Raw genomic sequence first — 27,547 nt, 5'->3', positions numbered from 1 at the left:
ATTGCCTAGTAAATATACATTTCCTCAAGCGACATCTACCACTCATTTTCAGAATGTCATGTAAAATGTATGTAAAAACAAAAAATACTAAAATACACTTTCTTACCCATGACGAATAACTATACCTTCAACGCAATCTTTTTGTAGCACTTTGTATTAACCACATTCACCCTTTAAATAATAAAAAAACCAATCGATTCTTTTATATTTCTTTTTTATTTCTGCACATATAGTATACATACATACTAATTCATAAAGTTGGTTTATAGTTTTCTATGTCTGGCTGCTGCTTTTGTTGCTGTACATGCATCTTACAGATTTTGTTTCAGGGATTTTACATTTAATTATTTTCGCTTCATTTTTAATTTAACGGCCACATTCGATTCTATTGGATTAGTTTGTTTTTATTTATTAGTCGGCCCACTTATCTGGGGGACGTGCCAGTTGAAAGAGCAAGCAATTATCTTATATGAAATTTAGCAATAGCTTCGAAAAGTGCCTTGAAAATTGTAGAGAAAAGTTTAAATTTTTGACCAAAATGTACTCAAATTTGTCGCAGAATTTTATCAAGTTTTTAAAAAAATTGTTATTTGTTATTTGTTTATTTTGTAGAGCTCTTTCAACGATTGCCTAATACTTTTTGAACTCTCTGGGTTTTGGTTTAGATTTTCTAGAATTTCGCACCCGCACAAATTCCAGATATTGTTTGCACATTTAGCCATTTAGCTTTGCTTGGGTCTAACGGTACCCTAACATTTTTCAATACATATCTAATTGGTTTTGTTAGTTTTTCTTATAAATTTTCTTGTCAATTTCCACTTCAAGTTGACATATCTTTTCTTTCGTATTATATTTAGTGTTAGTTTCGGTTTGTGTATTTAGTTAACGATATGTTTGGTATACAAACTTTATAATACCCTGGCTATGTTTTTATTTTTTTATTATTATTTTGGGATAGCTTAGAACAGCGCAGGTTGGCAACTTTTTGCTGAGCACTTGGGCGATTTTAATGCCACCTGAAGCCTGAGGAACAGATCTGAAGTGTTAGGGAAAGACTCGGTAGCTATAGAGTGGATGATACATCCAAAAGATGGGCAGAGAAATCAAGTGGCTTAGCGAACTATATTGAGGAAATAGGCCTCGAGAAATATACAGGTTCAGACACTGAAAGCGACTTGTGGTTGAAAGGAAAATATTGTAGACATGGTCATGTTCTGAATGAGAAAGTGTAGTCTTGTTTAGAGTTAAAAACTAGCCAATTGTTTTTTCCAATTATTATATATATATATTTGTTACTTTTTGTTTTCGTTTTCAGAACATGACCTTTAGAGTTTCGATTGAGGGTGTATTCATTTCTCTAAGTGGTTCTTGTGGCACATTCAAAAGATAGTTTTAGGGTTCATAGGTATCTAAACTCTACTTGTTCTCATACTGACATACACACACACACAGCTCTAAGACAAACACACTCACTCACCCTATTGCATACATGCACACTCGCGGCTAGAACCTAGACATACATATACATATATAGACCTCGTGGCTAACTAAAATCGTAACTAAATCCCATTTAATTCTACTGGCCAAGCTTAGCCGGACTGAGCACCAATTCTGGCTCGAATTTGCTCGACGACGACGCCGCTGCCGCTGAGGGCGGTGAGAGTAGTAGGCTACTGCCACGCCCCATTACCGATCCGGCGGATGACGGATGTGATTTTTGATGATCCGTAGAGCTGGTGGTGAACGATGAGGTGGTCAATCCGCCCAACACCACACCAGATGCTGTGGCTGGTCGCATTAGGCTCAGACTTAGACTTGTAACACCGCTGGTCTCCAGCACCTGGCCAGGAATGCTGGCCATGTTTGTTGCTGTTGTTGTTGTTGTGGTGGCAGTAACCGTTGGCGGCGCCGGCAGCGGTAGCAGACTAATCGTTGTTGTGGTGGGCGGCATTGTGAAAGCAGTTCCTATGCCGATCCCTTTTCCGGCTGAACTGCTCATGGACATGCCCAACGGTCCGCGAACCGTTGCCGTTGCGGAATAGGTGTGCGGCAGGGCCGGTGGCAGGTCATAGCTCGTCGGATGCGACTGCGACGTGGGCAGCCGTGCCGTAATGGTGGGCGTCGTCGTCGTTGTCGTCGTTTTGGGAGTGGCCCCCGTCGAGATGCCAGGCCGATTGAGCCTGGGGTATCGCGCCCGTACTGCAGCTACTTGGCATTGCAGGGGGAGGAGATGCAACAGGTGTAGTCTCATTGCTGGCATCTATTAGGGACGTCTCCTCAACCACCTCCAGCGAATCCTTGATCGTAGAGGAGGATGACAAAGACTGCGACTTGGGAACATGCTGCTGCTCCTGTTGCTGTTGCTGCTGTCGTTGCTGCTGCAGTGCCACCCGCTGACGGACCAGCTTGCTGTCCGGCTTCTCATCCACCGTGCTCAGAGTGGTCGCTCTCGTTATCCTTGATGTGACTGCTGTTGATGTTGGGTCTTTGGTGGTACTACTCGTAACGGCAGTTGTGGCTGTTGTACGTTTGGCAATCTGATGCGGCTGCTGCTGCTGCTCCTGATCCTGCTCCTCGTCGCTCATCTCGCAGGCATTCAAAGCAGTTTGCAGTTTCTTCATCTCCAGTGGTGCATCTTTAAGGATTATAAAGGATGAAACGTAAGCCTAAAATATATTTTATAAGGATTTTACCACCGCTATCCGGCTCATTGATGATCGGCACCACGCGATTGATAGCCGTCTTCTGCTCGTTCTGCATGAACAAGGAAGTGGTGGCTATTTGGCGCAGTGCCTCCATTCCCTCGTTGAGCATTTTGCTCTGGCTGCGTTTGTGCGCTATTGGGTATTTGGGCTGCCATAAGGTATAAGATATGATTATAAAAATGTATGTTAGTCTCATATATGGGATATATCCACCTGAAAACTGGGTCCTCTCGCTATCGACACCCTTTTGCTCTCGTTTCTGAGCAACGACGTTGTGTGATCCGCATCAATCTTGTTGCCGTTTTTCTTTCGCGTCTTTTTGCTGGATGAGATGCAGTGCGATGGACAGATGCAGAAGAGGATGCGTAAAATGCAACAGATTAGGCCCAATCCTGTCAAGAAATGAACTATTACTACATGTTCGTTAAGGATTTTCAATCAACTATTTTATTGCCTATGAGAGAGGGGCCTATAAGTCTTAGTTCCGTGGTTTTGAAGCCCTTCTCGCCGGTGCCAACGAATGCGATGACGAGGCCCAGCGCCACCGTGCCCAGACCCACGTAAAGAAAGGCATTTGCAAAGGTGCTGGGACCTCGCAGAACGCCAAGGAAATCCTCATCGTCCGACGAGCCACCCAAAGAGGCGTCTTGGATCTGTCAATGGAAGAGAACGATGTTACCAAATAACCTAAGAAATGCAAATCAAGGCTTATTTTTAGTCATCAAAACTCCAGGAAGACAAGCTATATTTTTTTCATTTTTAAATCCAAATTTAAATCTTTTTGAGGAATAAAAAAATCTCTGAAAATGAAAACAAAAGTTTTTGAAATTGTTTTTTATTGATTTAATATTCAAAATAACATGAAAATGAGAATATTAAAAATGGATTTATATAAGTTTTAGAAAACATTCCTTAGACGTTCTTCCTGAAGTTATGGATTTTTTGTGGCCTTCATCGAAAATAGTCGTAAGTCAAGGAGGTTATTATGAAACTCAAAGTTAAGTCTGGACAATAGAGATGAGGATTTTCTGCCTGCTTCACCTAACAGAGAATGCGCTGAACATTGAGAGAGTTGTGCATGAAATAAATGTGAGATTAGGGGAGAGGGAGTGATCGAAATGGGGGTTACAAATATAGGCAGAGGGGTTACGGGTATTATGTACACGGCGTGAAAGTTGGTCCTTCGTGGAGGCACTTACTCGGTTGCGCTTCACCCAGCGTCGATGGCAGGTGGCCTGCTGCTGCTGCTGATCCTGGACGCTGCAGCGTCGGCCCCGCTCCAACCAGGCGGCACGTCCTTGGGCGCACTTTTGGAGTTTTCGGGCCGGAGATCGTGACCATAATCGGGACCAAGTGACAACGATAGCACGACGACGACAACAACACACACAGTGGTTGCGGTGGCGATTTGGGTTTTTGAATTGTTTTTTTTTTGGTGGTGGTTGTGGGGCAGATGCATAGAAAATATATACAGTTCAGTGATTAGTTTTGGGCTGTGTGAGATCGTCTCTCGCTTGTGGTTAAGGGGGAGTACACATATCATTAAAATATTAAGGTATATTTCCAAAAGCATACAATACAACTCATCACAAGAGTAACGTCTAATGCAAAAGCAATCAAAATTTGGTTATCAAACCGAATACTAAATTTGTATATACTTGGTTCCAAGAGTACTTTCTTGTCATCAATTACAACATCAATGAGGAAACATAGTTGGTTGCCAATTTTGTAGATATTTTTTCTTGGTTAGTCTGTTAAAGGCATAAACGCACATTGGAGTAAAACAGTTAACAATTAGGATATGGTAACTTAAAAAACAGTTAAACAGCAAGTAATATGAGATTATAGTTAAATAGAGAGGAAGGTAGTAGACTTAGGTATGGAAAATATGGAACAATAACTGAAAAACGAGAACATTGAAAGGAGTTAAACACTTAGATGGTAGATGGAGGGAGCACACTTCAAGACACAAGTCAAATATATTTTCCAAAAAAATGAATTAGCATGCCTCATTGCAGCTCTGCAAACAGCCAATATAGACAATATCTTTAGCACAGCCCATGCAGTAAAAGTAAGGTAAAAGTAAAATAGCCCTCTTTAAAGTGTTAAAAGTTGTTCATAAACAAATGTTGTTTTAGAATAAATAAATAAATACTCGTATGTAGGGGAAATCCGAAGCCACAAATCGACGTATACGTAATATTCGGACACATTTACTTGCCGCTTTAAGGCTTTATTCTGTATAAAAATTATCGCAAATCAAACAACCACTAGTCAATGTCAGTTTAAATTGCTCAGACAACGAGTCATAGATGCCATCATCTACACCTGCCCACCCATTTCTCGGAAAAGACACGTGCACTGGCCAACACGTAGACGGGCTAATGAGTGACTAGACCCCGGAGCTTAGAGCCATCCTGCTCCATGGAGCCGCGACTATAAACAAGGCAATGTCACTAAGCCAGCCACTAAATATGCTGCGTGCCAGTAATAAGGCAAATAAAACGACACACAAACAGGCTGGCCTATATATTTACTAAGAAGGAAGGAAACCCCAACAGATATATATACATGACTGATATATATATATGTATATGACTGAATATATAGTTGGTGAACGAGTATATAAGTGAACATGATGGACTTTGTATGTAGTGCCACGTTTTCTGGTCTCGTTTGCTTTTCGTGTGCAAAATCGCAGTCACACAAAGCGAGCGCCAGAAAAACCGAAAGCTGGCGGAAGGAAAGTGGAGAGAAAGTATCGATCGGCTGCTCCACATAACTGTAGCTGGAACTGGAACTGTAACTGTTGTCCTGCCCTTGACTTAATGTAGGTGTAATCAACAATTTGCGACGCTGATTGACGAACAACGAGGCGACTCCACTGAAGGCCACCGGAGAGTCAGAAAGGCAACGCACGTACGCAAAGGCGATGCACGAAAACTATGGGCTTCTCGAGGATTCGACAGGCCGAAGAGGAGCAAAGGCCGAGGTGTAAGGTGGAGGGGCCCTTTGAAAGGTTTTCAAAATATTTGGTTAGCTCGTCGGCTGACGGACAGGTGTTTGAGCCTGTAAGTTTAGTAGAACTTGTCCAAGTTAGTACTTTAAAACGCAAGGAAAGCAATCAATGTTTACATTAGAAGAGGATTAGTTTTCTAATCTTATTAGGAAATATAAAATGATTATTATTATGTTATGATTCATTGAATATGCTTTTGTGATATCCCCAAAGCCATCTTATTACGGTAAATTATCTCATATACATAAGATTTCAATGAATTATTCATATTGCGCATACGCCTATTGGGACACGTGGCTTATTGTCTGTTTCCGGCAAATATTTGCCATTTAATTTGATCAAAAATAGTTTTCATATACGCACACGCCATGTGTTCATTAAACTTTCACCTTTTGCCATTGTTCAATATTTCGCAAAGCCAACTTATAATCATCAGGATAACCAATATCTTCGGTCCCTCGATAGATTTGCTATTTTTACGGGCGTCAGGCGCCCCATGCTCCCGTTTACTAAGTAGCTTCACCTTTTCGTGTATCGAAACTCACGCAATGTGCGAGCGGACAAACAAAAGCAAAAACAACAACAGAAAAAAAAAGCTGGTAAAATAGAAATGTTGTAAAAATTACAACAAAGCGTCGAAAATGCTTTCAATCGGGTCTGGCTTATAAAGGCGACAAAACGCTAATGAACCGCGCACACGGAAGCCAATGAAAGAAAGTGGGCTATGTTATGTGTAAGGAGCTTAATGGAAAATCGAAACACGCCAAAAAGTCAGAAGAAAATAGCTGCTTTTAATTCACAGTAAGTCGAAGTGGGTAATTTTCGGTTTTAAAAAGTTTTAAGATCAAATTAAATATAAGTTTAAAATCAAATTAAGTCGAGGTAAGTACTTTTTAGTTCTTAAAAGCAGTTGACTTAAGCTATACTCATAGAAAATTATTTCGTTTTGCTGGTTTAAAATACATTACTAACCACTCTACTCTATATTTCATATTCCCACTTTCTTTAACGAACAGAAAATCCTTAAATTCCTTATGAAATAGCAAAGGCAAAGAACAATTTATTTTATCAGAATTCCTCGGAAACGTTCAAGCTCCCTAGCTATTCAGTAATTTTTCTACTTCACAACAAGATCCCTAATTAAACATGTCGCCGTCGCAATAATTCCCCTATAATTAATGATAATTACTGGGTGAAGGTCTCGCAAGCCTTATCCGCATAGTGGTCACATTTATACAAAGACTACCGAGGAGTGGGTTTATTTTCTTTTTGTTTCCATTGTGATTATCGCCATTGATTTTTGTTTCCCATTGTATAACAATAAATTGTTTTGCCTCAATTGGCTGGCAGCGTCGAAAATTAACATGTACTCGTCGACGGCGATTTCCCCCTTGGCGAACAGGAAGTGTAGGCCATTTAATGACAGCAATTTATTCATGTTCATTGATTGTTTGTTCGAGTGCATAACTTGGTTTGCTTTTCTGCCCCTAGCAGCCAGTGTTAAATTGTGTTGTATACGTCGATAATGCGATGAATCAATTAAAACCTATTTATCGTTAATGATTTCTTATTTGTGTATCTTTGATGCCTTCTTTGATATTTGACAGATTAGAAATCAGAAAAAAGAGATTTGTATTTCGATTTAAAGATTATCTGTTCGCACCCACATCTCTGTCTTTGGACAATTGAAAACAAATCTGTGACAGGATTCGTATAGTCACATTTCAGCAGACAGAGCCAAGGAGGCAGATGCCGACAGCCCCAGCGATTTGGCCCGTGTACAATTTTATTATGCAGCTGCTAGAGAAAGCAACGACTTGAGCTGAGTGGCGCAGAATCAAGTGCAAAATGCACTTGCAAAATCAACAAGAAGGGGGCCAGAGTCCAAGGGGCAGGCATGTTCGGACAGGTGGGCCGAGAGCCAAAGAACGTGGCTGGGTACAAAAGCAGAAAAAAAGTGCGCAGGCTAATGAAAAATGCAGGAGAAGCCGCAGCTGGAGCTGACACACGACCAAGTCGTAAAGAACGAGGTAGAAGCTAATGCTATGGATGTGGTAAGACAATGCAGCAGCAGCAGCAGCAGTATAAGTATTAGCCAGTGAAAATTCAGGGACAGGGGCACCGAGTAGAGACATTACAGGCAATTTCACTAAACGACACTGAAAGGTCGAGCTTTCCAGATGCCCTTCTTGCCCTTCTTTTTACACTTCAGCCAGCCCAGACCAGCCAGCTTGATGTGTCTTTGTTTCCGGCTGCTCTGTCCTGCTGTCCAGCTGTCCTGTCCGGAGGCGACTCGGCTCAAGGTGCTTCCATGGCCTATGCGGCGAATCGGTTGAGCTGTCCCTGGCTATATGTGAGTCCCGAAACTGGCACATGGCCAGGGCCACGGGGCGAATGTGAAACGGCTTTGCCGTTCGCTCTTTGGTACACAAATCAGCATTAAGCCAAGCCCCAAAAACAGTTCATTAGGCCAAATAATGCCCATGGCCCTTTTCGACTTTTGGCCACTTCAAAGAGACCGCAGTGTGATAACCATATCGAGGGTCAGATTAATGTGGGGAAAATACAATTAGGGAAAGGAATCCCTTTTAAAAATAATTTATTATGAAAGTTAAGATATAAAACTCACTGAAATTGTCTTTAACAATTTCCGAAAGTCAGATTTCGGCGAATATTAAAAATACTACAAAGAAGTCTTGTCTATAATGACAATGGTGTCGTTGATCAAAAAGTTGCTGTGGCCTAAAGATGCAATTTGCAGTCAAGCTAAGTACTTTCTGCACTCTAAAAAGCCTTTTGGTCCTTCTCTTTGTCCCAGATCTTTTATCGCAATTCTAATAAAATTGATTTGATTTTAAATTCAATTCGCGTAAAACGCACAAATCGATAGGAGGAGCGCACATGCAACACATGGGACTGGGCACCCAGGCAAGCAGTGAAAATCCCCATTCAAGGACCAAGAAAACCAACCGGAGAGATCTGCCCCGACTGGGCAACAAAACAATTTAAAGGCAAAGCCACAAAGAAAAGTGGCGAAGTTCTCTCCAAAACGGAACCCGGGCAACCGAAAAAGTTAGCATTTAAGCGCATATTGTGTAATGAAATCAGACCATCTAGAATATAGAAAATATATATATATATGGCAGAGGGCAGGGTGTAGCAGCGCCAGTGGCACCGCAAATTAAAGTCGTTTTGCGGCTAAATGTGAAATGTTTCGGTGTGTGTGTGCAAATACCGGTTTTGCGGACTTGGACTTCAAACGGAAGCAGACATTTCTTTTAGTTTTTCTTTTCGCAGACGGATTTCCGGCCATGAAATGTAAACGTCGCAGCCGAGTTTCTTTCGCTTTTGTTTGCCTAATGAAAATGTCAAACGGTCTGCCAGAGACTCGGGTTAATTGAACGCATGTCGTTGGTTTAGAAAAAAAAACACTATAATAAAAAAAAAAGAAATAGCTAAAGCCAAGAAAATGGCAAAAGCCATCGATCAGGTCTCTGTTCTGCGCTCAATTTCACATTTCAGCGACGATGCTATAAATCAAGCCGAGGGATGTGGAGAAAGCGCTGAAAAATATGCTACATAATTTGTTCGCAATAAAATGCTTAAAGTGCTGCGCCAAGCACAGAACTACTTGAACGACACTCGACAGCTTTTTTTTTTATAGTTTTTTCGGATGGAAAACAATGGAGCGGGACGAACGGAAAATGCATGTCGCTGGTTTTCGGTTCCGTTCGATTGCATTTCATTGCACTGCAAAGTTTTTGCCTTTTCCGGAGCTCTTACGTCCCGTTTTCCCCTGCCTTCCTGCTTTTCCTGCCTTTCATTTCCAGCTCCTTTGCCTTTCGGCCGTTGTTGTTCTTGGCCCGAATAGGGGAAATAGTCTATGGCAGCCCGAAACTTTTTGGCCACAAATGGCAGTAAGTCAAGTTGACAGAAGAAGCCAAGTTTAAGTCGAGCCTTTCAAGTGCACACACGAGTGCTGACCACAAATTGTGCAATTCTCGGCTGCCATTCCAAGGCCCTTTCATTAGCCACCGAAAATTGATTAAGTCCTGGTGCGATTTCGAGTTAGAGGCGTCGTCTTATTACCATTGATTACTTACTGCGACCTTTTTTATTTCTTTTTTTTGGCTAAGCTTACCACACGAACGTATACAGGTTGCGAGCGAGAAGAATCACATCGAAAAGATTTTTGAGTGGGAAATTATGCAAATGGGTTTTCAGGGATGGAAGACTTTGAGCTTGACGATACATACACTTTGAGCCTGGCTTTGTAGATCTTATAGGGGATTTCATATTATGGGTGTACTCTTACTAGTGTTTTTTGTACTAAGTAGACTTTTTTTTTTTTAATATTTTATTCCTAAATCCTGTTCCAAGAAACTTTGCCAAAACCACAAGCCATTAAAAATATATATAGAAAATTTGTAGTATTAGTATTAATAAGGCATTGTGAGGGTTAGTCGATAAGGCATTTTAGCAGTGCTTAGTTCAAAGATACTTTTTGATGAACTCACTCTTGTGCTTGGGCTTACGGTTAGTCAGCGATTAGCTTGTTGGTTACACAAAGCATTCTTGTGGGTGTTGGGTTGGTTGTTTTTATTTTTACAGTAAAAATTGAAAGATCGCCCTTCGACACAGTAATATTGGGTTTTAAATGACATGCAATTGCTTTCGGGCCCCGTATGTAAAAATAAAATAAACAATGGAAAATAAACATCATAATTTCAAATGTTTTTCTTGTCCGTAATTAAGCGCATGCGAAAAACGCACAGACTGCAAGATAAAGATATTAAAAGAGAGCGAGAAAGAGTTAGTCGAGCGAAATTAGAGCGAGACCGACAAGACAATTAAAATGCACGCAGCGCAACAACATTTGTTTGCATTCCATATATATATATATATATTATATATATAATATTTATATAGACAGAAAGTAAAGATATAGATGGGTTATATAGATTTAAAGAGAGAGAGAGAGAGGATAGCAGGAAAGATAATAAAATATGACGAGCAAGGTAATGCAAACATGCGAGGTAAAAAGATGTTGAAAATTATACGATAGTTTTGTTTGTTGTTCAAATTCCGGCTGTTTTTTACGTCCCAATATTATAGAGTTCAATTTGGCGCACATACACACACGCACACAATTGCACGCGCACACACACTCACACAATTACATAGATAAAGATATTTATATATGGATTTAAGCTACTAAACCTAGCACGCTACTAAGTTTGTTTTTAGTCACACAGAGCACGGGCCACAGCACAAAGAGAGAGAGAGAGAGATATACATATTATATATATATAATGAGAGACAGAGAGAGAGAGAGAGCATTGTGATTACAATTTTAGACACCAATATAGGATAAGAATCGGTAAGTTTGAATGGATCACAATAACTTGAGTCCTTAAATTTAGACTGTACCTAATTGTCGATCTGAATTTTTCATTGATTATCATTTTAGCAAGCGTTGCATACTTTTGGGCTGATTTCTTTTCTTTTTGAGGGTGAAATAGGTGTATTTAAATGTCGCGTACCTGCGTTTGAAAGAAATGAATAGAAAATCGTGTTTAACAGGAGTACGAGTGTGTGTGTGGGTGTTTTCCGTGTGGTAATTTTGGAGATTTGGTGCGTGCTTCGCAAGAAAGAGTAAGTAAGAGAAAGTAGGAGAGAAAGTAGAAAGGAAACCATAGAAATCTTATCTTGTGTGTGGATGTGAAAAGAAAGGCTTAAATTCAAGCATAAATAAATATTCAAAGCAACGATTTAAGCTCGCAGCAGATTTATTCCCAGAACAGTGCCACATGTGTTAACATTGAAAATAGAAATTAAGAACAAAATAAATTAAAACAAATGATTTTTGAATGTTAACCTATACAATTCCGGTGTTGGCTTTATACATACTTTTAAGGGCCATTATAATCATTTTAAGGCCAACTCTGCCCCAAAAGTATGCATGGAAAGTACATGCCAAAATTTGTTCAATTTCGTGGGCAAAATAACATGATTAAATGGATCGTTTTTTTTATATATATAATTTGATCTTCAATGCAAGGTTACATGATATGCGCTTAATTGGCTTGGGTTCGATTTATAATTTTCATTTTGATTGGGTTTTTAGCCGGCATTTGCTAAATTCAAAAGGCTTTCTAAACTACAAAAAAACATTTCCTTACATTGTATTTATATATTTGGTATTTGTTATAGAAAACACGCCAACTCTGACTTACCCAGACCGCTGGAAAAGGTATTTGCATTACGACTTACAGAACCCAAATCTAAGGAACAACCATTTTCCCACCCAAAATGCCTTTCAACCCACAGCCAAAATTTCTGCTGTGTACACGTATCGGTATTTTCTTTTTTTTCTTTCGGGTTTTTTCCTGCTGCCTTATTTGTTTTGTATTTTCTGGTTGTTTTTTTGTTTTTAGCGCTTGCTTCAACATGTGAATGTTCCACAAAAAAATGGTTTCGGGCCGAAATTAAAATGTGCATTTCAATTTAAGGCAAAAGTTTCGCTTTGGCAGCCGGCTCGACGCGAATCGGTCGGCATTGTCAAAGGGAAAATTTTCTTTTTTCACTTTCATTTTGCAGTTTTTGTAAAACATTCAATTTGATTTTTTTCATTTGGATTCTTTGTATATATACATATATATATTATTTTTTTTTGGTTGCCAAGCGTTTTTTGTTGACTTCTTGATTGGTTTGACTTTGTGGAACAAATTTCGCAATTGAATCAAGTTGAGCTCCTAGATCGAAAACGGGAATGAGAGGCAAGTAAGCTTTACAGAATCTTTTGGGAAAACTTGATACCATTTTGTTTATTTTATATTAATGCATTTTGCTTGAGTGTCTTGTTTGTTTGGCGTTTGATTGTTTTGTTTATCTTTTGTGGTTGCTGTTGGTGGTTCGTTTTAGGTTGTTAGTTAATGTTGCATACTTTCTTTTCGTTTATCGTTTGATTGTTTCATATGTCTGTTGTTTTCTTTTGTTTTGTTGATGACTACAAATGAAAAATTAAAGCCAACGAAACGATTTAAATAACCAAATGAAAATTGGTGAAACTAATTGCTAATTGATATAGGCGAGAAGGAGAGCTCACAAAATGTATTTTCTATGTAAATTGAGTTGAATTTGCGGATGGCAAACTTGTTGAGTTTCGCCACTGATTTATGCTAATCACCATCCCGATGGTATGTTAATTAAAACGCTCTAAATTTGCCAGGGACCAGTAATAATGTTAATTTATCATACACTCAAATGGGATGCCCAAGGTAAGGGCACTCAACGTAAAGCCCTAAATTAATCACATTAATGCTTAAGTTATTTCATTTTGTAGGCACTCATTCTCGGCCTAGGCATGTATATTTAATGTGGATGGGCACTGGGTTCACACGTTTGCTCAAGTTAAGCTGGCATTTCTTGCAGTACAGTCGCTGGCTCCTCACACAGAACGGCATGGAGGGGTCGTTCAAATCAAAGCAATGAAAATGCTTGTAAATATTCAATGCAATTCTTTTGGTAGGAAAACCTTTTCCTTTGCTAGCCCCGCTTTGCAGTTAATAAAATATTTAAAATATTTTATTGGCTTCGGCATAATGCTCAAAAACACACACACCAATGCAGACCAAGAAAAATACTTTTAATATTTCATGTGCAAATGCGTATTGGGCTTAGTACGTACAATTTAATAAACTAAATCCACAAAAAAGTACCAAATGAAAAATTAAAAACGGTTTGCATACAAAAAGGAAGAAAAGCAGACAGAGATGGTGGATAGAGGGTTAGGGAGAAAACAGAGAGAGAGAGAGAGAGAAAAAGATCAAATGCAAAGCAAGTGAATTATTTACAAGCATTTTCATTGTACTTTCAAATTACAACCAACTGCAAGACGGCAACGTAAGCGGCACAGCGCAATTGCATGGAGGCAATCACGCAGGTGATCATTACGTTACACATATACAAAGAAACACGTGAGACACTTGCACGTGATGAACGAACGATAGAACGGAAATAAAGGCTGTTGCTGGTTTTTTTTTCTTCCATACTTTCTTGTATGCAAATGAGTGTTTTCAAAATGGATGCTTTGGCACTTACTTCCGGCGGTGGCGGAGGCGGCTGCGGCGGCGCCGGTGGCGTTGTCACGTATGTGTTTTTCTAGTTACGCAATAGGTGAACGATAACGGTTCGTTAACGGATTACATCGACATTGGCGAAAGTTGAAAATTAAAAATTTAAGACATAAGACACATAATTTGTGTGATGTGTTTTAGCGTGAAAGTTATGTTCTAACGTTAGGCGAAAATTACAGGGTGAAAGAATAGAAGTTACGAGTAGAATGACAGTGAAAGTGAAAGAAAGGATACAGTTGAAAATACGTGTAAGTGGGTGTTGGAGCAAAACAAAGTGATTCAACTGGTTGCTCCGTGGATCTCCCCGAGAAGTCAAGAGATCCATGAAACAATATATGAAAACTAAAGTTTAATCTGTGTAATTGTTGCTAAAAAGAAAAAGTATAAATGTGTTTCAAATTATAATCCATTTGATGTGCTTTATATTTGTTATGTAGGTAATTTGTATTTGATATTTCATAGCTCGTTTTTTGGTTTTAGTTTATCTGAGTTAGGTTTAGTGGAGAACAGTTAGAAGCACTTGCTTTGGATACTGTTTGAGTACTACTCGACTAGTTAACTGGGTGCAGCGTGTGAGTGGGGAGAGCGCACTAGATATGTCTGATTTGTTAGTGGGTTTTGTGGGTGAAGAACTACACACGTCTTTGATTATACTGACTTTTATTTAATACGTTACTTAGGGTTTAAGCAAGTGCAAAGTAGGCGAAAGTGGGGGGTTGAGTTTAGTGATATTGGGGCTGGGTCTCTGTTGGGTTGGTGAGAGGGGGTTTTGACTTTGGAGGTGGGGTCTGTGCAATGTTCAACTACAGTTGAAGCTAAGTGTGGGACTGGGTGACAGACAGATAGTTATTGGTTAGAGCGTTTATAGAAAGTTACACTTAGTGGGATAGAGACAGAAGGTTAGGCAAAGAGCTAGACAGAGATATGGAGAGAGATAGATAGATAGTTGGATAGCTATAGAGAGAGAGAGATAGAGTTAGAGAGTTGAGCAAAAGCACTAATAGTTTGCTGAGAATTGAATAAAGGTGGTTAAGCTAGTTGTACAGCGCATTTAGTTGTTGGCTGGCAGAGCTCTTAGACTTGAAATATATAGAGTATCTATAGATATATCGGATATTATTATTATTATAAAATTGTCTACTGAGTTAACAGTTAATTCAAAGTTCGTTCCAAAGCGGCTCTACGTTCTAGAATCGGGGATAGTTTTGGGCACACGCTAAATTAACTGCAAGATCAAGTAAAGAGATGGAGAAAAAAGTTGAATTCTATTAAGTTAACCTAGCATATATAGAGTTGCCACACTACTTAAGAAAAACGTATGCTCTGATGGTAGTTAACTCTGGGGCGTTTCTGAAATCAAAAATAGAGTTTGTGTCTTGGGCTCGAAACTAGGGAGGCTCGAATAGAGAAGAGAACAGGTAGATATAGATAGGTGGGGGAGAGAGAAGTATAGATCGGAAAGATAGTCAGATAGATAGTTGGTTGGTTAGTTACTGGGCAAGGGGGGATATTTTTAAGGTTGGATTGGGGTTGGAAAATAGATTTTCTTTTAAGCTGATGATTTTCATTTGACGACTTTTTAGAAACTTGCGCTCTTTGGTTTTTTAAGTTATTGGGTTACTTAGTGGGTCAGAGATTAGACTTTTGCTTTACTGAATTTACTGTTTTGATTTTAGGGGGCTCTTCGGTTCAGAAGTAGACAAAGAGAGAGATTCATAGAATGTGGTTTAAATTTAATTAGGTATTTTTTTTTGGTATTTTATTTTATTACCCATGACTCAGGTGGATAACGAGGAAATGGAGCTATTTCTTTAGTTGCTACATTACTAGGCAACTCAAGTCTTCCACCTAATTTTCGTAGCTTTCTTCTTCTCGCCACCCGAGATTTCGATCTTAGCATCAATGCGGCCTGCATCTTGGTGTTGTTTTTTTTTCTTTCTTGTTTACGGTTAAAGTTCTTTTCTTGTTCTTATTTTTTGTTTGTTTTGATTTTGGTTTGTCGGCTGTTCAACGGTGCGTATGCGTCACGTCAGTGATTTTTGCGAATACGTTGGGGTTTTGCGTTAACAGTTCGAAATCAATGGGATGACACAGGTTACAGGTTTAGGAGCTTAAATAACGTCCAATAAAAACTAAATGTCACGTCTCGGCGTTACGTGTGTCGTAGTCGTGAGGGCAGCATCCAAAAAAGGCGTGCGTTCAGTCCGGTTACGGTTACGTTTACTTTCTCAACTTTCTCAACAACTACGAGAACGTACTGATAGGCACAAAGAGGAGGAGTATAGAAATAGAAGCAAAGAGTAATATTTTTTGTTGTTTCTAGTTGTTGTTTTCTTTTTTTTTTTTTTTTTTTTGAAACAGATTTCTATGGTGTAGTGCTGTAGTTCTTGTGGTGGTTGTTGGGTTTTCTGTAGCTGTGGCGTTTGGAAAACTGCGTCAGCCCTTGAAATGGCTGGCGCAGTTGAGTGGCGGGCTGAGGATGGGCTGCGTTGATCGCCAGTGGTCGGCTGCTATACTAGCTCCGTTAAGTCGTTGTTGTTGTTCTTGTTGTTGTTGTTGTGTTGTGTTTGTTTTCCAGCGGTGATGCTTCTGGCTGCGCCGGCGACTCGTCCAGCGGTGATCCTGCGAATCCTGGGTCATAAACAGCTTGGAGAATCGGGTATCCGGATGATGTGTGGGGCTCGGCTATGGTTATATCGTTACGCAGCGGGGCGTAACGCAACGCCTGGCGTTTTGCTACGTAGCGTTCACGTCACGCAGCATTGTATTTGTAGGCGATTTCATTTTCGTTTGAATTTTGGCATTGAAAGCTATAAACATTTATTAATATCTATGAATTGACCGTTGCCGTTAGCGCAGCGTTAACGTAGACACACTGCGTTTGTTAGGTAAGTGATTGCTCGACTTAGTCTATGCATTTCCTAGTTTTATCAATTTCGGTTTTTCTTTTATTTTGTTGCACGTAGAAAAGTCTTCGAGTTATTAGTTACTTTCCTTATTCATTTACTTGCATTCGGTTTACGTTTTCGGCTTAGGCTAGTAATTAACGTTAGTGGCTACGAAGTTGAGTTTTAGAGTTAATTTCGTTTAGGCTACAATGAGAGAAGGCAATGTCGTTGTCGAATTTTATTGTTGAAGTAACTCTTATTGGTTGTTCAATATATATTATTTCGGTTCGATCACATTTGGTGCAGTTTAATTTAAGTTTTAGTAAGTAGAAAAAATATTTAAAGCTTTTTCTTTTTTGCTTTGTTTGTTTGGTTTTTATAGCACTAAACAGTCATCATAGCTAGCTATATAAAAGTCAAGCCCACACAGTATATTCTCATTTTGATTTCTCGTTCCGCGGCTGCCATTTTCCGAGGCTTAATTAACGTTGGTTTGGTTTATACTAAAAGTGTCTTTATTTATATTTTATTAGTTGTTCATATCACATTTGTTGCAGTTTTCCAATTCATGGCATTAGTTTGTTTTATTCAACTTTTCAGTTTTTTCACACACGTAGTTGTTATTTCTGTGTTCTTTGCTGCGGCTCCATTTAAAATATGCTGTTGAGTGGATAAATAACTTTTGATTTCAATTACGCTTGTTTTAAGCTTACCGCTTTATTACTCTGTGCATTTGTTTCGTACATTAGTTAAGCTTTTAAATCATTGACCGGCAAATTAAATAATGTATATGGTTATGAATAATAATGGCTTTTGTGTAAAGTTTGATTTGTTATTGATTGATTTATTCATACTTCAGAGACTTTATACGCAGTGTTATTATTCAACATTATACTGATTTAACCTTTTAAAGTATCTGTTTGAAATGTTTTTCCAAGCTATTGATTGAAGTCCATGAATATAAAGGAGAATCAGTTTTGCAAACAATAAAGCCCATGTCAATAAACCAAATTATTCATTTATGAAGATAGCTCCACTTGAACGCACCGAGTGCACTTTGGCACATCTTCGACTTGAATCAATGTTAGATCCTTGCCCTTGCTCTCAAGTGACTGAAAAGTTAAGACATGTCGAGAGCAAAGTTTCCAGGCCATTGCAAATCACTTGCAAAAATCTGGTGAGTAATGCAAACATAGAAAATATTTATGGCATATAAGCCATGTAGCTGCCCTGCAATGCCATAATTCAAATGGCAGCGTTGAGATGAGAACGCCAGCCAGGAAGGCCGTGGAAAAGTTACGGCAGCCCAGTGTTGTAGATGTAGCTGCAGCTGCAGCTGCTGGAATTCATATGCAAATCCTGCAGCGGAGGCAGTGCGGTACCGCAGCGGGGATGCCTTCCTTTGTTGCAAGGCAAGTGGAACGGCGACCTAAGCAAAACTGGCAACTGCGAACCGAAAATTTCAATAATTCAACAGCGCAAAGCGGAAAAAGTCACTCGTTGAACGATGCAGATGAAATTTTAATGAAATACAGATTCATGCAAAAGCCACACACGCTCTCAGACGCAGGCACACTCTGGCAAAGCCCTTCTATACAGTTGAGTTCAAAGTAATAGTGATGGAATACTCTTCCTCAAGTTATTAATCCGATTTAAGCTTAAACATGTGTTTATTTTGTATAGAATTTAAGGGAAAGTGGTTACTAAACTTATTCAGGGCGTCTTTTTTATTGGTTATACAAAGTAGATATAACTTTTTGCCTAAAAACTATTTGTATGACCTTGACTATACATCCATATGCATACAATGCAGACCTCGTGGTCGTTAATAGAGAAAAACATGACAGAGGCGCAGCTGACATAACAAAAGCTGGCTGCCTGACTCCGACTGACTGGTTGCAACGCCTAAAAGATTGCTACATTTTCGCAATTAAACACAGACGCAGCTATGCGTTGTCTATGTATGCTTGTGAGTGTGCGATTTGTGTGTGTGTATGTGAGCGTGGCTACACATGTTGCTATTTGGCAGCTAGTCGCCAACAGCGGCAGCAACAATGTCACGCTGACAACATAAGCGCATAAAAAGTATACTATGAAAATTAATTTGTGCGCCATGATTTTGCCAAAGAGATATACATATAGCAAGGATAAAGGGTGGCTGGGGAAGGTTGGGGAAGGACAATGGGTTTCGGAAGAGTGGAAATAATATATGACGCTTTGCTGTAAATTTCATTAACACTGAATTGCCCTATTCTTTTGTGAGAAATTGTCTGCTGGGTACCATGCATTTTATGGCCAATTGTGTCGAGTGCATTACACGAAAATTTATACAGCTCTGCGGATAAATTTAAGTGGATATTCTAGAGATTTATCCCAAGGGCACTTCAATTTCATCAGCACTACAATGATAGATGGTCGATAATAGTTTAACTCGACTCTTTCAATTATAAAATGTCATCAATTATATGCTGCATGCAAGGTAATATTTCTGTATAACAGCTGTGGAGATATTGTTAATAGTCGCCTAATGGATTTACTGACCTTGTACATCGATTCAAATCCTCAATCTTATAATATAAGAAACTAAATTCTTTATGATTACCTAAAGACTTTCTTTTCTGTGAGGCAATATTTTTAAGGAGGGTTACATAAGGATCATATGAATCCTTTTTTCGCTAATGAAATCATCTCATTTGCAAAATATCACGAAAGTTTAACCTTTTACCTTTCGCTCACTGCCGGTATGCAGTCTATTATAGAACATTATAATGTTTGAACTTATGGAAATTCAACTTTCACATTTCGACGCCAGTGTGGACAGAGTGCTAGGCCTGGCAAATCAATATGTTGGAAAATAGAAGGCACGAAAGTGGCCCATAAAAACCGCAACCAAGTAGCCAACCACATAGCCCCAAATCGACTGTTGCTCAGGTGGAACTCTAGTGAGTGCATATATCTCAGGTTAATTAATGTGAATGCCGAACCCTATATCTGGTGAATTTTTGGCACAACGCCCGCTGACTTGTTCACCTGGTGGCAGTGGTGTAGCAGTGGCAGTCGAGTATCTACCTTGTCTGCAGGTAATTAAAGGCGAACGAGGCGCCCCTCGACGAGGAAACGGAATTTGCATATGCCACATGCCGTGAGAAATGGCAACTGTCCTCGTTGAGAGTCATGTTATTTGATTGTTGACAGCCATCCGAGCGACTGAGTGTGTGTAGCCTGCGTGCCCACTGTTTGGTGTTTGCTATTTGCTCGAAATTGGCAGGTAAATTTAACCTGGCCAACCGCTAACCAGTGTTAATTGAGCATAAGTTATTGAGCTTTTCGATGCGGGGGTAGGCTTAATCGACTTTTAATTTGCGGTCACGTTTTTATAATGATTAAAAGAAAGTTACAGGGTCTATGTTTTAAAATGTAAAAGAAGTCTGGGAAAGTATAGTAAAGAATAACATTTTAGATTTAATTGGAAAATTTATGACTGACTACAGCACATATATGTATGACTAGAATACCCATTAGTTACCTAATTTAGTCTGTAAGTAGTCATTTAAATGGTCCCCTCCTCATGCTTAAATATTGGTCAACTTGTGGCCATATTAAATCGAAAAATGTATTTTTGTCATGAGGCTCAACTTTGCATGAATCTATTTTACAATTTTACTGTAGTAAAAGCCCCTTTGGGAGTCCGGCCATAAAGCTGTCCCAGCAATTTTGGAGCTGTGCACATTGTGCAGAATAATTTGTGTCTTTTTAAATGATTTTTATTGTCGATGGCAGCGGCAACAATCAACAACAACGCTGGCCAAACTTCGAAGATAAATGTTGGCTGAATGGGTATGAGCAAACACAGAAAAAAAGCATCGAGCCAAAATCGAAAATTAATTTAAATGCGGCTTCGTAATAAACGAGAAGAAATTCTTACATTCTCCTTTTCACTTTGTATGCGTGTGTGTGTGTGTGTGTGAGTTTTCGATTCAAGTGAATGAATTATGCAACAATAATTCAATGAAGCCGCCGCAAAGTATGCAATAAACAAGCAACTGTCATTGGTTTGGTCGGATCTTTTTTGCTCTCCTTTTTTTGTCCACAAGGATGATTACCACTTTATTTGCGAGATGGCTTTGGGAAAAGTCGACATGAAGAGAAGAGAGTGCGACTGTGGACTGGCAATATGTCAGTTACAATTACGAGAACTGGCCAAGACCGACGTGCCTGACAAACAATTACCAGGCAACCGCCGAGAATTCGGAAAAATGGGCCAAAAGGATGTCTCCGCTCCGATATAGAGTGGGCAAAAGGAAGCTGGCGCCGGATTCGGGCGACAGTTTGAGTAATTATTGAGGCTGCATTCTGAGGCAGCAACAATCGCCAGCGTTGCACTTTTTTCCTTTTTTTTTTTGGCAGACATCTCGTGTAATTTGAAATTAAATTACGACCAAGACGGACGACTTGCAGCCAAGCGGCTGTGTAAATCAAGCCATCTTGTTCATTTGGGTGTAAGCGATTTGATTCATCAAACTGAAATAATCACAACCGAACGTCCTCGAATCCTTGATTGCACCAAACGAGCTGATTCGCATTTGGTTTAATAGTCTGTCCTTGACAAGGATTTTCAATTAATTTGAGCATTGTCTGAGCTAGATAATTGAGCAATCTAGATTGCAATAGCATATAATTGTTAAACGGTAGTAAAATGTACAACATGGCCAATTAAATTCATATTACTGAGTACATTCTTTGTATGTAAAAAGTTTGTGTTTAGGAAAAGTAAATATTGAGTTTCTCTTTCATCCTCGATTAGAAAAGCACACAACGTAAATATTCGATAGCACATTGTAATTCCCATCTCTGCAGTTATTTTACAAAACGCTACCACTAAATCCGTTCTAAATTCCCTGCAATAGACACGCACAAACATGTCCAGTGGGCAATTAATGCTAATGCAGTTATTTATCTCAATGTCGCCATTTTGCTTATTCATAAATCCTAGACAGCCCACCGCCCGGTAGCACGTTTATTTCCACCTTTATTACAAGTCTTTCGCCGCTCATTTTCATTTCACAGTTTTCGCACGGGGCGAGGAATGGGAAAATGCGATGGTGTGGGCGTCGACGTGGGCGGTGGGACAAATGGCGATGATGATATTTTTTGCGCATTTCTGGCGTCCGCCATTTTGCCGCATACTTTTTTCTCTATTTTCCAGCTAATTTACTAGCCGTTGTTTTTGTGCACAAGGCGCTCGGGAATGCACACAATACATACATACGTATACTTATATGCACGGAAACGCATACACATACTAATGGGAAAAATCCATGTCTCTCTTAGCGATTCGAGTGGCAGAAATGGAGACTAGAAATGACGCTGGCGTGGGTTCCAGGGAATATAATAAATTTTCAGCCGCCGCCAGTCGCTTTTGCTGTTTACTCTCTTCGTTTTTCCACTTTCCCTTTGGCCCTTCAAGTTTTTTACACCCAGTTCCTGCCGAGAATGCGGGGTACCAAGACTTATTGTGGATGTGTGCTGGCACTGAAACCCCAGAGGTATGATCATCTTATCGTGCTCATGGTTTACGGTTTATAATAATACAAAAAGTGTTTTTAATGATAAAGAAGATTTAAATTGGGTTACTTATGCTTAGGTCTTATTTGCTTGTCGATAATCCCCATCCTAAAATGGCTTTGAAAAAAACACTTTTATCTCATTTAGGTTTTTAATATTTTGAAAATTTCCTATAACTCCACTAAATTATATACTCTATTGAAACGCAATTGTAATATTTTTATAAATCATATAACACCAAGTTCTTGTCATAGTCTGGCAGTCCAACAAACCTTACGAACACCTAATGAGAATATTAGAGTCGATTCAGTGGAATTTATTTGTTTTGTTGAAATGGTTTTTCTCTTATTTTTCCCGCCGTTTCCGTCTTACAGAGATTTTCTTTTGTGCGCACGTTTTGTTTAATTTGTGCAAGTTTTGTGCTTTATTCCGCATAAAGACATACATATAGTTACAGTTGATACGCTGCTTATGCAAGTTAAATAATAGCGCAGTGCTAAGTTTTTTAATTTACCGCCTCTCATCCAGAGATCCCATTAAGTGAGTCGTGATCCAAGAAGAAAGTTGGCAAACTCTGTGGCAAGAACTTTAAGGAGAAGGAAACCTTTAAGTTGCGCCCGCTGCCACCTTGCACTTTTATGGCACACATTCAGTGTTGCCATTAGCCTTTTACACAACATTTGGCAAACGGCGCCAGTTGGGGGAGGTGACCTGGCGGAGCTGGGCCTGCCAAGCTTTTTTTTCGGGCACAGCATTATCAGGCCGATACAAAGGCACATTATGCGCTTCCGATTCTCGGATTGTTGTTATGCATGTACTTGCAGTCCGCTATGCCCTTCTTCCCTGGACCTTTTTTCCAGGTCCAACCATTTTCCTTGTCGATGCCGCCGTTATGGCATCGCCTCGAAATGGGGCTAGTCGAGAGGAAAGCTGCACGGACATATCGAGCTTGTTGACTCCTGCCAAAAGCTACTTGTCCTTATTAGAGATGCCATATATGTTTAGCAGTGTGGGTGTGGGTTGTGGGTTGTCAAAGCTACTTGAACAGCCTGGATAGAATATTTTAAATTTTGTATTGTACGACAATGCAAATATCTCTTTGTCATAACTTTATTGAAAGTGTTTCCTAAGAAACTGTCTTATAGGAGTTGGTCAAACTTACAGTATGTTAATATCCTAATGTCAATGCTCAAAATTAGCGAAATGGTAGAAGACATCATATGGAGACTCTTACCGTTTCCATATTTGCTTGAGTAATAAAATCAAAATGAAAAAATATTTGAAATTTCCATTAAATAAGAATAGGCACATAAAGTATTATCGTGAAATATATTTTCCCACACCTTTAGACCACAAATTTCCGGAAATCAACGAAAAATGTTACCCACATCACAGACATAAGTACCCAAGGGATCAAAGAGTCACTCAGACCATAATACATAAATGCTATACATAATAATACAAAATAGATGGGTGAAAAATTACGTAAGCCATTTTGGTAAAGAAATGTTTTGGCTAACAGCATACATCCCTCTCAATATATTATTTGATTATCTTAATTTCAAATTATTATCAAATTATTAACACACCATATAGACATAGATATTATTCCAAGATCTCTCATAATTACAATGTAAGAAATACGATATGATAAGCTAACCATTACACCAATACTTTCTGGGCGAAACTCAGGGAATCATTCAAATCATAACACTCATAAACGGATTATAAAATTATCGGGCATGCATAAGACACATAAGCAAGCATAGTCCAAAATCGGGGATTTGGGATCTCAGTTAGCATCGGGATTTAGGGGTGGCCAGGATCGGCCCGGAATTACCTCGAGATGTTCGCACACACAGATGCCCTCCTCGCAGTAGGCACAGATCTGCATCTTGCGCCCATTGACCCCAAGTCCCTTGAAGATCAGCTGCGGTTCATCGGCGAGCAGCGGTTCGTACTGCGTCTGTTGGACTCCGGCGCTAAATTGAAGCTCCCGCAGTTGCCGCTTGAGACCACCACCAGTATCCGACTCAAAGGCATCGCTCCTCCGCATCCTGTAGACGCTGCACTTACGCTCCAGCTGGCCTGGTGCTGGCGGATGCATCGGCTCATCCTCGTCGTCCAACGCTTCGCCGGCGGTGAGCGGCTGTCGTTCGGCGGATGCCTCGAACAGCTCCTCGGGACCGGGACGACGCAGCTTGGCCACATGGCCCGGTGAGGCCATAGGCGTGGCCGGCGTTACAATGATGGCATCATGGTGGGGAACAAACATGGCGCCGGCGCCAGCTAACTCTGCCTCCGCCTCGGCCGCCATTGCGGCGGCAGCGGCAGCAGAAGTGCTGGCCAGCGGCGGAGACGTGGGCGTGGCTGTCTCCAACGAGGTCACTGTCGTTTTAACGCCGGCCACGGCCGATGGCGACTCCGCCCCCGCCGCCGCCGCCTCCGCTTCCATATGGGAGACAAGCGGCAACGTGGCCGTCGCAGATTTGTGCAGCTGTCCGGCGGAGATTACCGGATGGAATCCAGCACTGCTGCCGGAATGCCGATGCACCAGTTTCGGTGAGACGCGTCCGTGGGATGAGGCGAACTGCTGGTAGGGCGTTTGCCCATGATGGCTATGCGCAGGCGCGTGGGCGGGTCCATGAGAGTGAGAATGGGCGTGCGCGTGGGCATGGCCGTGCGAATGGGCGTGGGAGTGCATGCGCAACTGCAACACCGACTGGGTGTCGCTCTCCTCGATTGGCAGTAGGAGCTTCGATTGCGTCGTATAGGTGGCGCTGAGCTTACGTCCATGGGGCTGCGGGGCACGCAGATAGTTTGTGGGCAGCTGATGGAACTGGCGCGACTGGCTGCGAGTGGGCGTGGATGCGCCCTCGGCGGCATGATCGCCGGAAAGGAGTCCGGCGGCTCCGGCCGCCTTCGGTGGATGTAGTTTCGCCTGAAGTTGTTGGGTCTTCTTCTGCTGGCGTTGGCGTTGCCGCGCCTGGCGGGAAGCCAGCGAGGCGCCACCAGCAGCTGCATACATCTTGGTTTAGGAGTGAGGGAGCGGGCTTAGGTTTGGATTTGGGTTCTGGGAGCTTTACCTCTAGTTACAAACTAAATACAGGGGACTCTCTCTGGGATTACATTCGGTTTTGCAGTTGTTTTGCCGACAGACCTAAGCTCAAGTTTACTTTAAATAAATTATACACTGACTTTGTCCACTTTACAATTGTACTCTAATTGTCTTTTTGGTTTTAGAACTAAAACTTTTTAGCTGCCTATACTGAAGTCGTCTACCAATCTTATAAAGCGTGTGTAAAACGAATTTAAAAAAATTTGTTAGCAAAAAGTGTTCCGTTTTTTGTCCCTGTAAAAACGACTCTTGAACCTTAACGCTTCGTAACTCTATCTCAGAATGGTTTTGCCCAATATCTGGTGTGTTTGTGGTGTGTTGTCCTGTTTGACATAAATGATTGTACTTTGGATTACTTGCTTAAGCTTCAACCGAATGGCATACGAAACGGCTTAAAATAACTGTTGTTGTTGTGAAACCATCGAAAGTAAATTTGTCAACTTCTAAACGGAAAATGTTACAAATGTTGTTTAACTTAGGCTAGGGTTATCCGAAAGATATATGTTTTGTGCATATTCGCAGTGTTCAACTTTTTTCCTCTTCTTGTTTGTATATAAAAAAATATGTTTCAAAAAGTTTTGTCCTTTGGTTTTTCGGTGTCTATTAAAATATGTTTTACAAATATTTCAATCTCTGGCTTATAAATATTTAAAAAATATTCTATCTGCACAATCAAATTGCATACTTTTGGGCGTATTGTCTGGGTGTATCCATCGACATGTTTCTTTTACAGTTGGAGCTGTGCTTGCTTGCTTTCCTTGCGGGATTATGACAATATAAACGAAATATTTATTTTGAATATTTATATGTATGTTTTGCCTAAGCTGCGTTGTTCTCTATAAAATTTTCAATGCATATTCTGCCTTTTGCCTAGCTAATGTCCATTTGGGGTATCAAAAAGCGTCTAAACTCTAAACTCACACATATATATTTCATATTATTTTTTGTCTTGAATTTATTTTGATCTCCTTATGAATTCCTGCAGCTCCTCGTTTTATTTATTCTTGGCCTTGGAAGTGAACTATTTCTTTGGTAAATACTCTCCGTGTCGTTAGATTATGTAATTGCAAACATACACCCATAGAATAAATCAGCTAATCATTTTTACTAGGCTACATTTTCGCACTTTTTTTCTCTGGTCGAGATACCATTTTGAACTCGCTCTTACTTGCTCATTGCACAGCATTATCTTAACTTAGGTTTAGAGACGGATTTACTGCAAGGAACATGTGAATAACATATTATGCATAACCGGACTTAAGACTAATCCATATTGAATATACACAAATATTACAATTTATATGCTAAGTAAAGCTGCAAAATGTGTCCAAGTGTATGAAGAGGGAAACAAGAGGGAAATATTAATAAAATGCTTATATTTATATGAATGAAGACCTAACCATCTGTATTGCAAAGTTCTCTCAGGTTTTCCCTCCATAGTTACTTTTTAAATAATATGTATTTAAATAATATGAATATCAGTTTTATATGCGGGCTTCTTATTGTCTTAGTTTCTCCAAATAACATGCCTGTATATATTAAATGTCGTGAAAGCCATCGCAGGAAACTTTGGTCTTATCAAGGGAAATGTTGCAGTATTTCGCCCAGCCCCCTTTTGAAGTTTCCTCTCTTTCCTTTTGCCACTCAACTATTTTTTTCCATTTTCATTAACATGTTCGTGCCATGAAAGTTCAAGTTTTTCGGGCCAAAATCAGTTTTACGAGCACCAAAAACGCCAGTTGCAACTTGCTAAGAATATGATAGGGAAAAGTATAAAATATAAATTTCCTTCATTTTTTCAGACCTTTGGATAGGTATAACTGCACTCCCCTATTTTATAAATGCTGCTTTAAATGTTTTCAGGCAAATAAAAATTAACGGAATTTCCTTTTCTCATATTTTATGAACATTTTGCTTTTACTTTAGCATTTGCATGCCATTTTGGCGTAAACATGCAAATTAAAAAAGGGTAACAAAACAAAAATGCAAAATGAGAAGGGCAGGCCATCGCCCGCATTTCGCTATTAGTTTTTTTTTTTTTTTGCCTTTAAGGACATACAACCTTAACATTTGCCATGGAAAAAAGGGTGGTATAAAGAGGTGGGGGTGGGGTT

General features: G+C 40.0%; 1 protein-coding gene across 1 annotated transcript; it reads right to left on the bottom strand.

Annotated features, from left to right (window-relative positions):
- Positions 1-197: 197 nt before the first annotated feature.
- Positions 198-25,343, bottom strand: LOC108105790. Its single transcript, XM_017212517.2, is given in 7 exon segments — positions 198-2,185; positions 2,187-2,635; positions 2,694-2,853; positions 2,919-3,097; positions 3,160-3,358; positions 3,905-4,012; positions 24,156-25,343. Coding segments are annotated over 7 exon segments (2,892 nt in total). The 3' UTR covers positions 198-1,576.
- Positions 25,344-27,547: the final 2,204 nt, after the last annotated feature.

This window comes from Drosophila eugracilis, unplaced genomic scaffold (genome assembly GCF_018153835.1).
Source record: "Drosophila eugracilis isolate 14026-0451.02 unplaced genomic scaffold, ASM1815383v1 contig_353, whole genome shotgun sequence".
Taxonomy (NCBI): Eukaryota; Metazoa; Arthropoda; class Insecta; order Diptera; family Drosophilidae; genus Drosophila; species Drosophila eugracilis.
The sequence above is the reverse complement of the archived record's forward strand: the minus strand, read 5'-3'. Positions and strand labels throughout refer to the sequence as shown.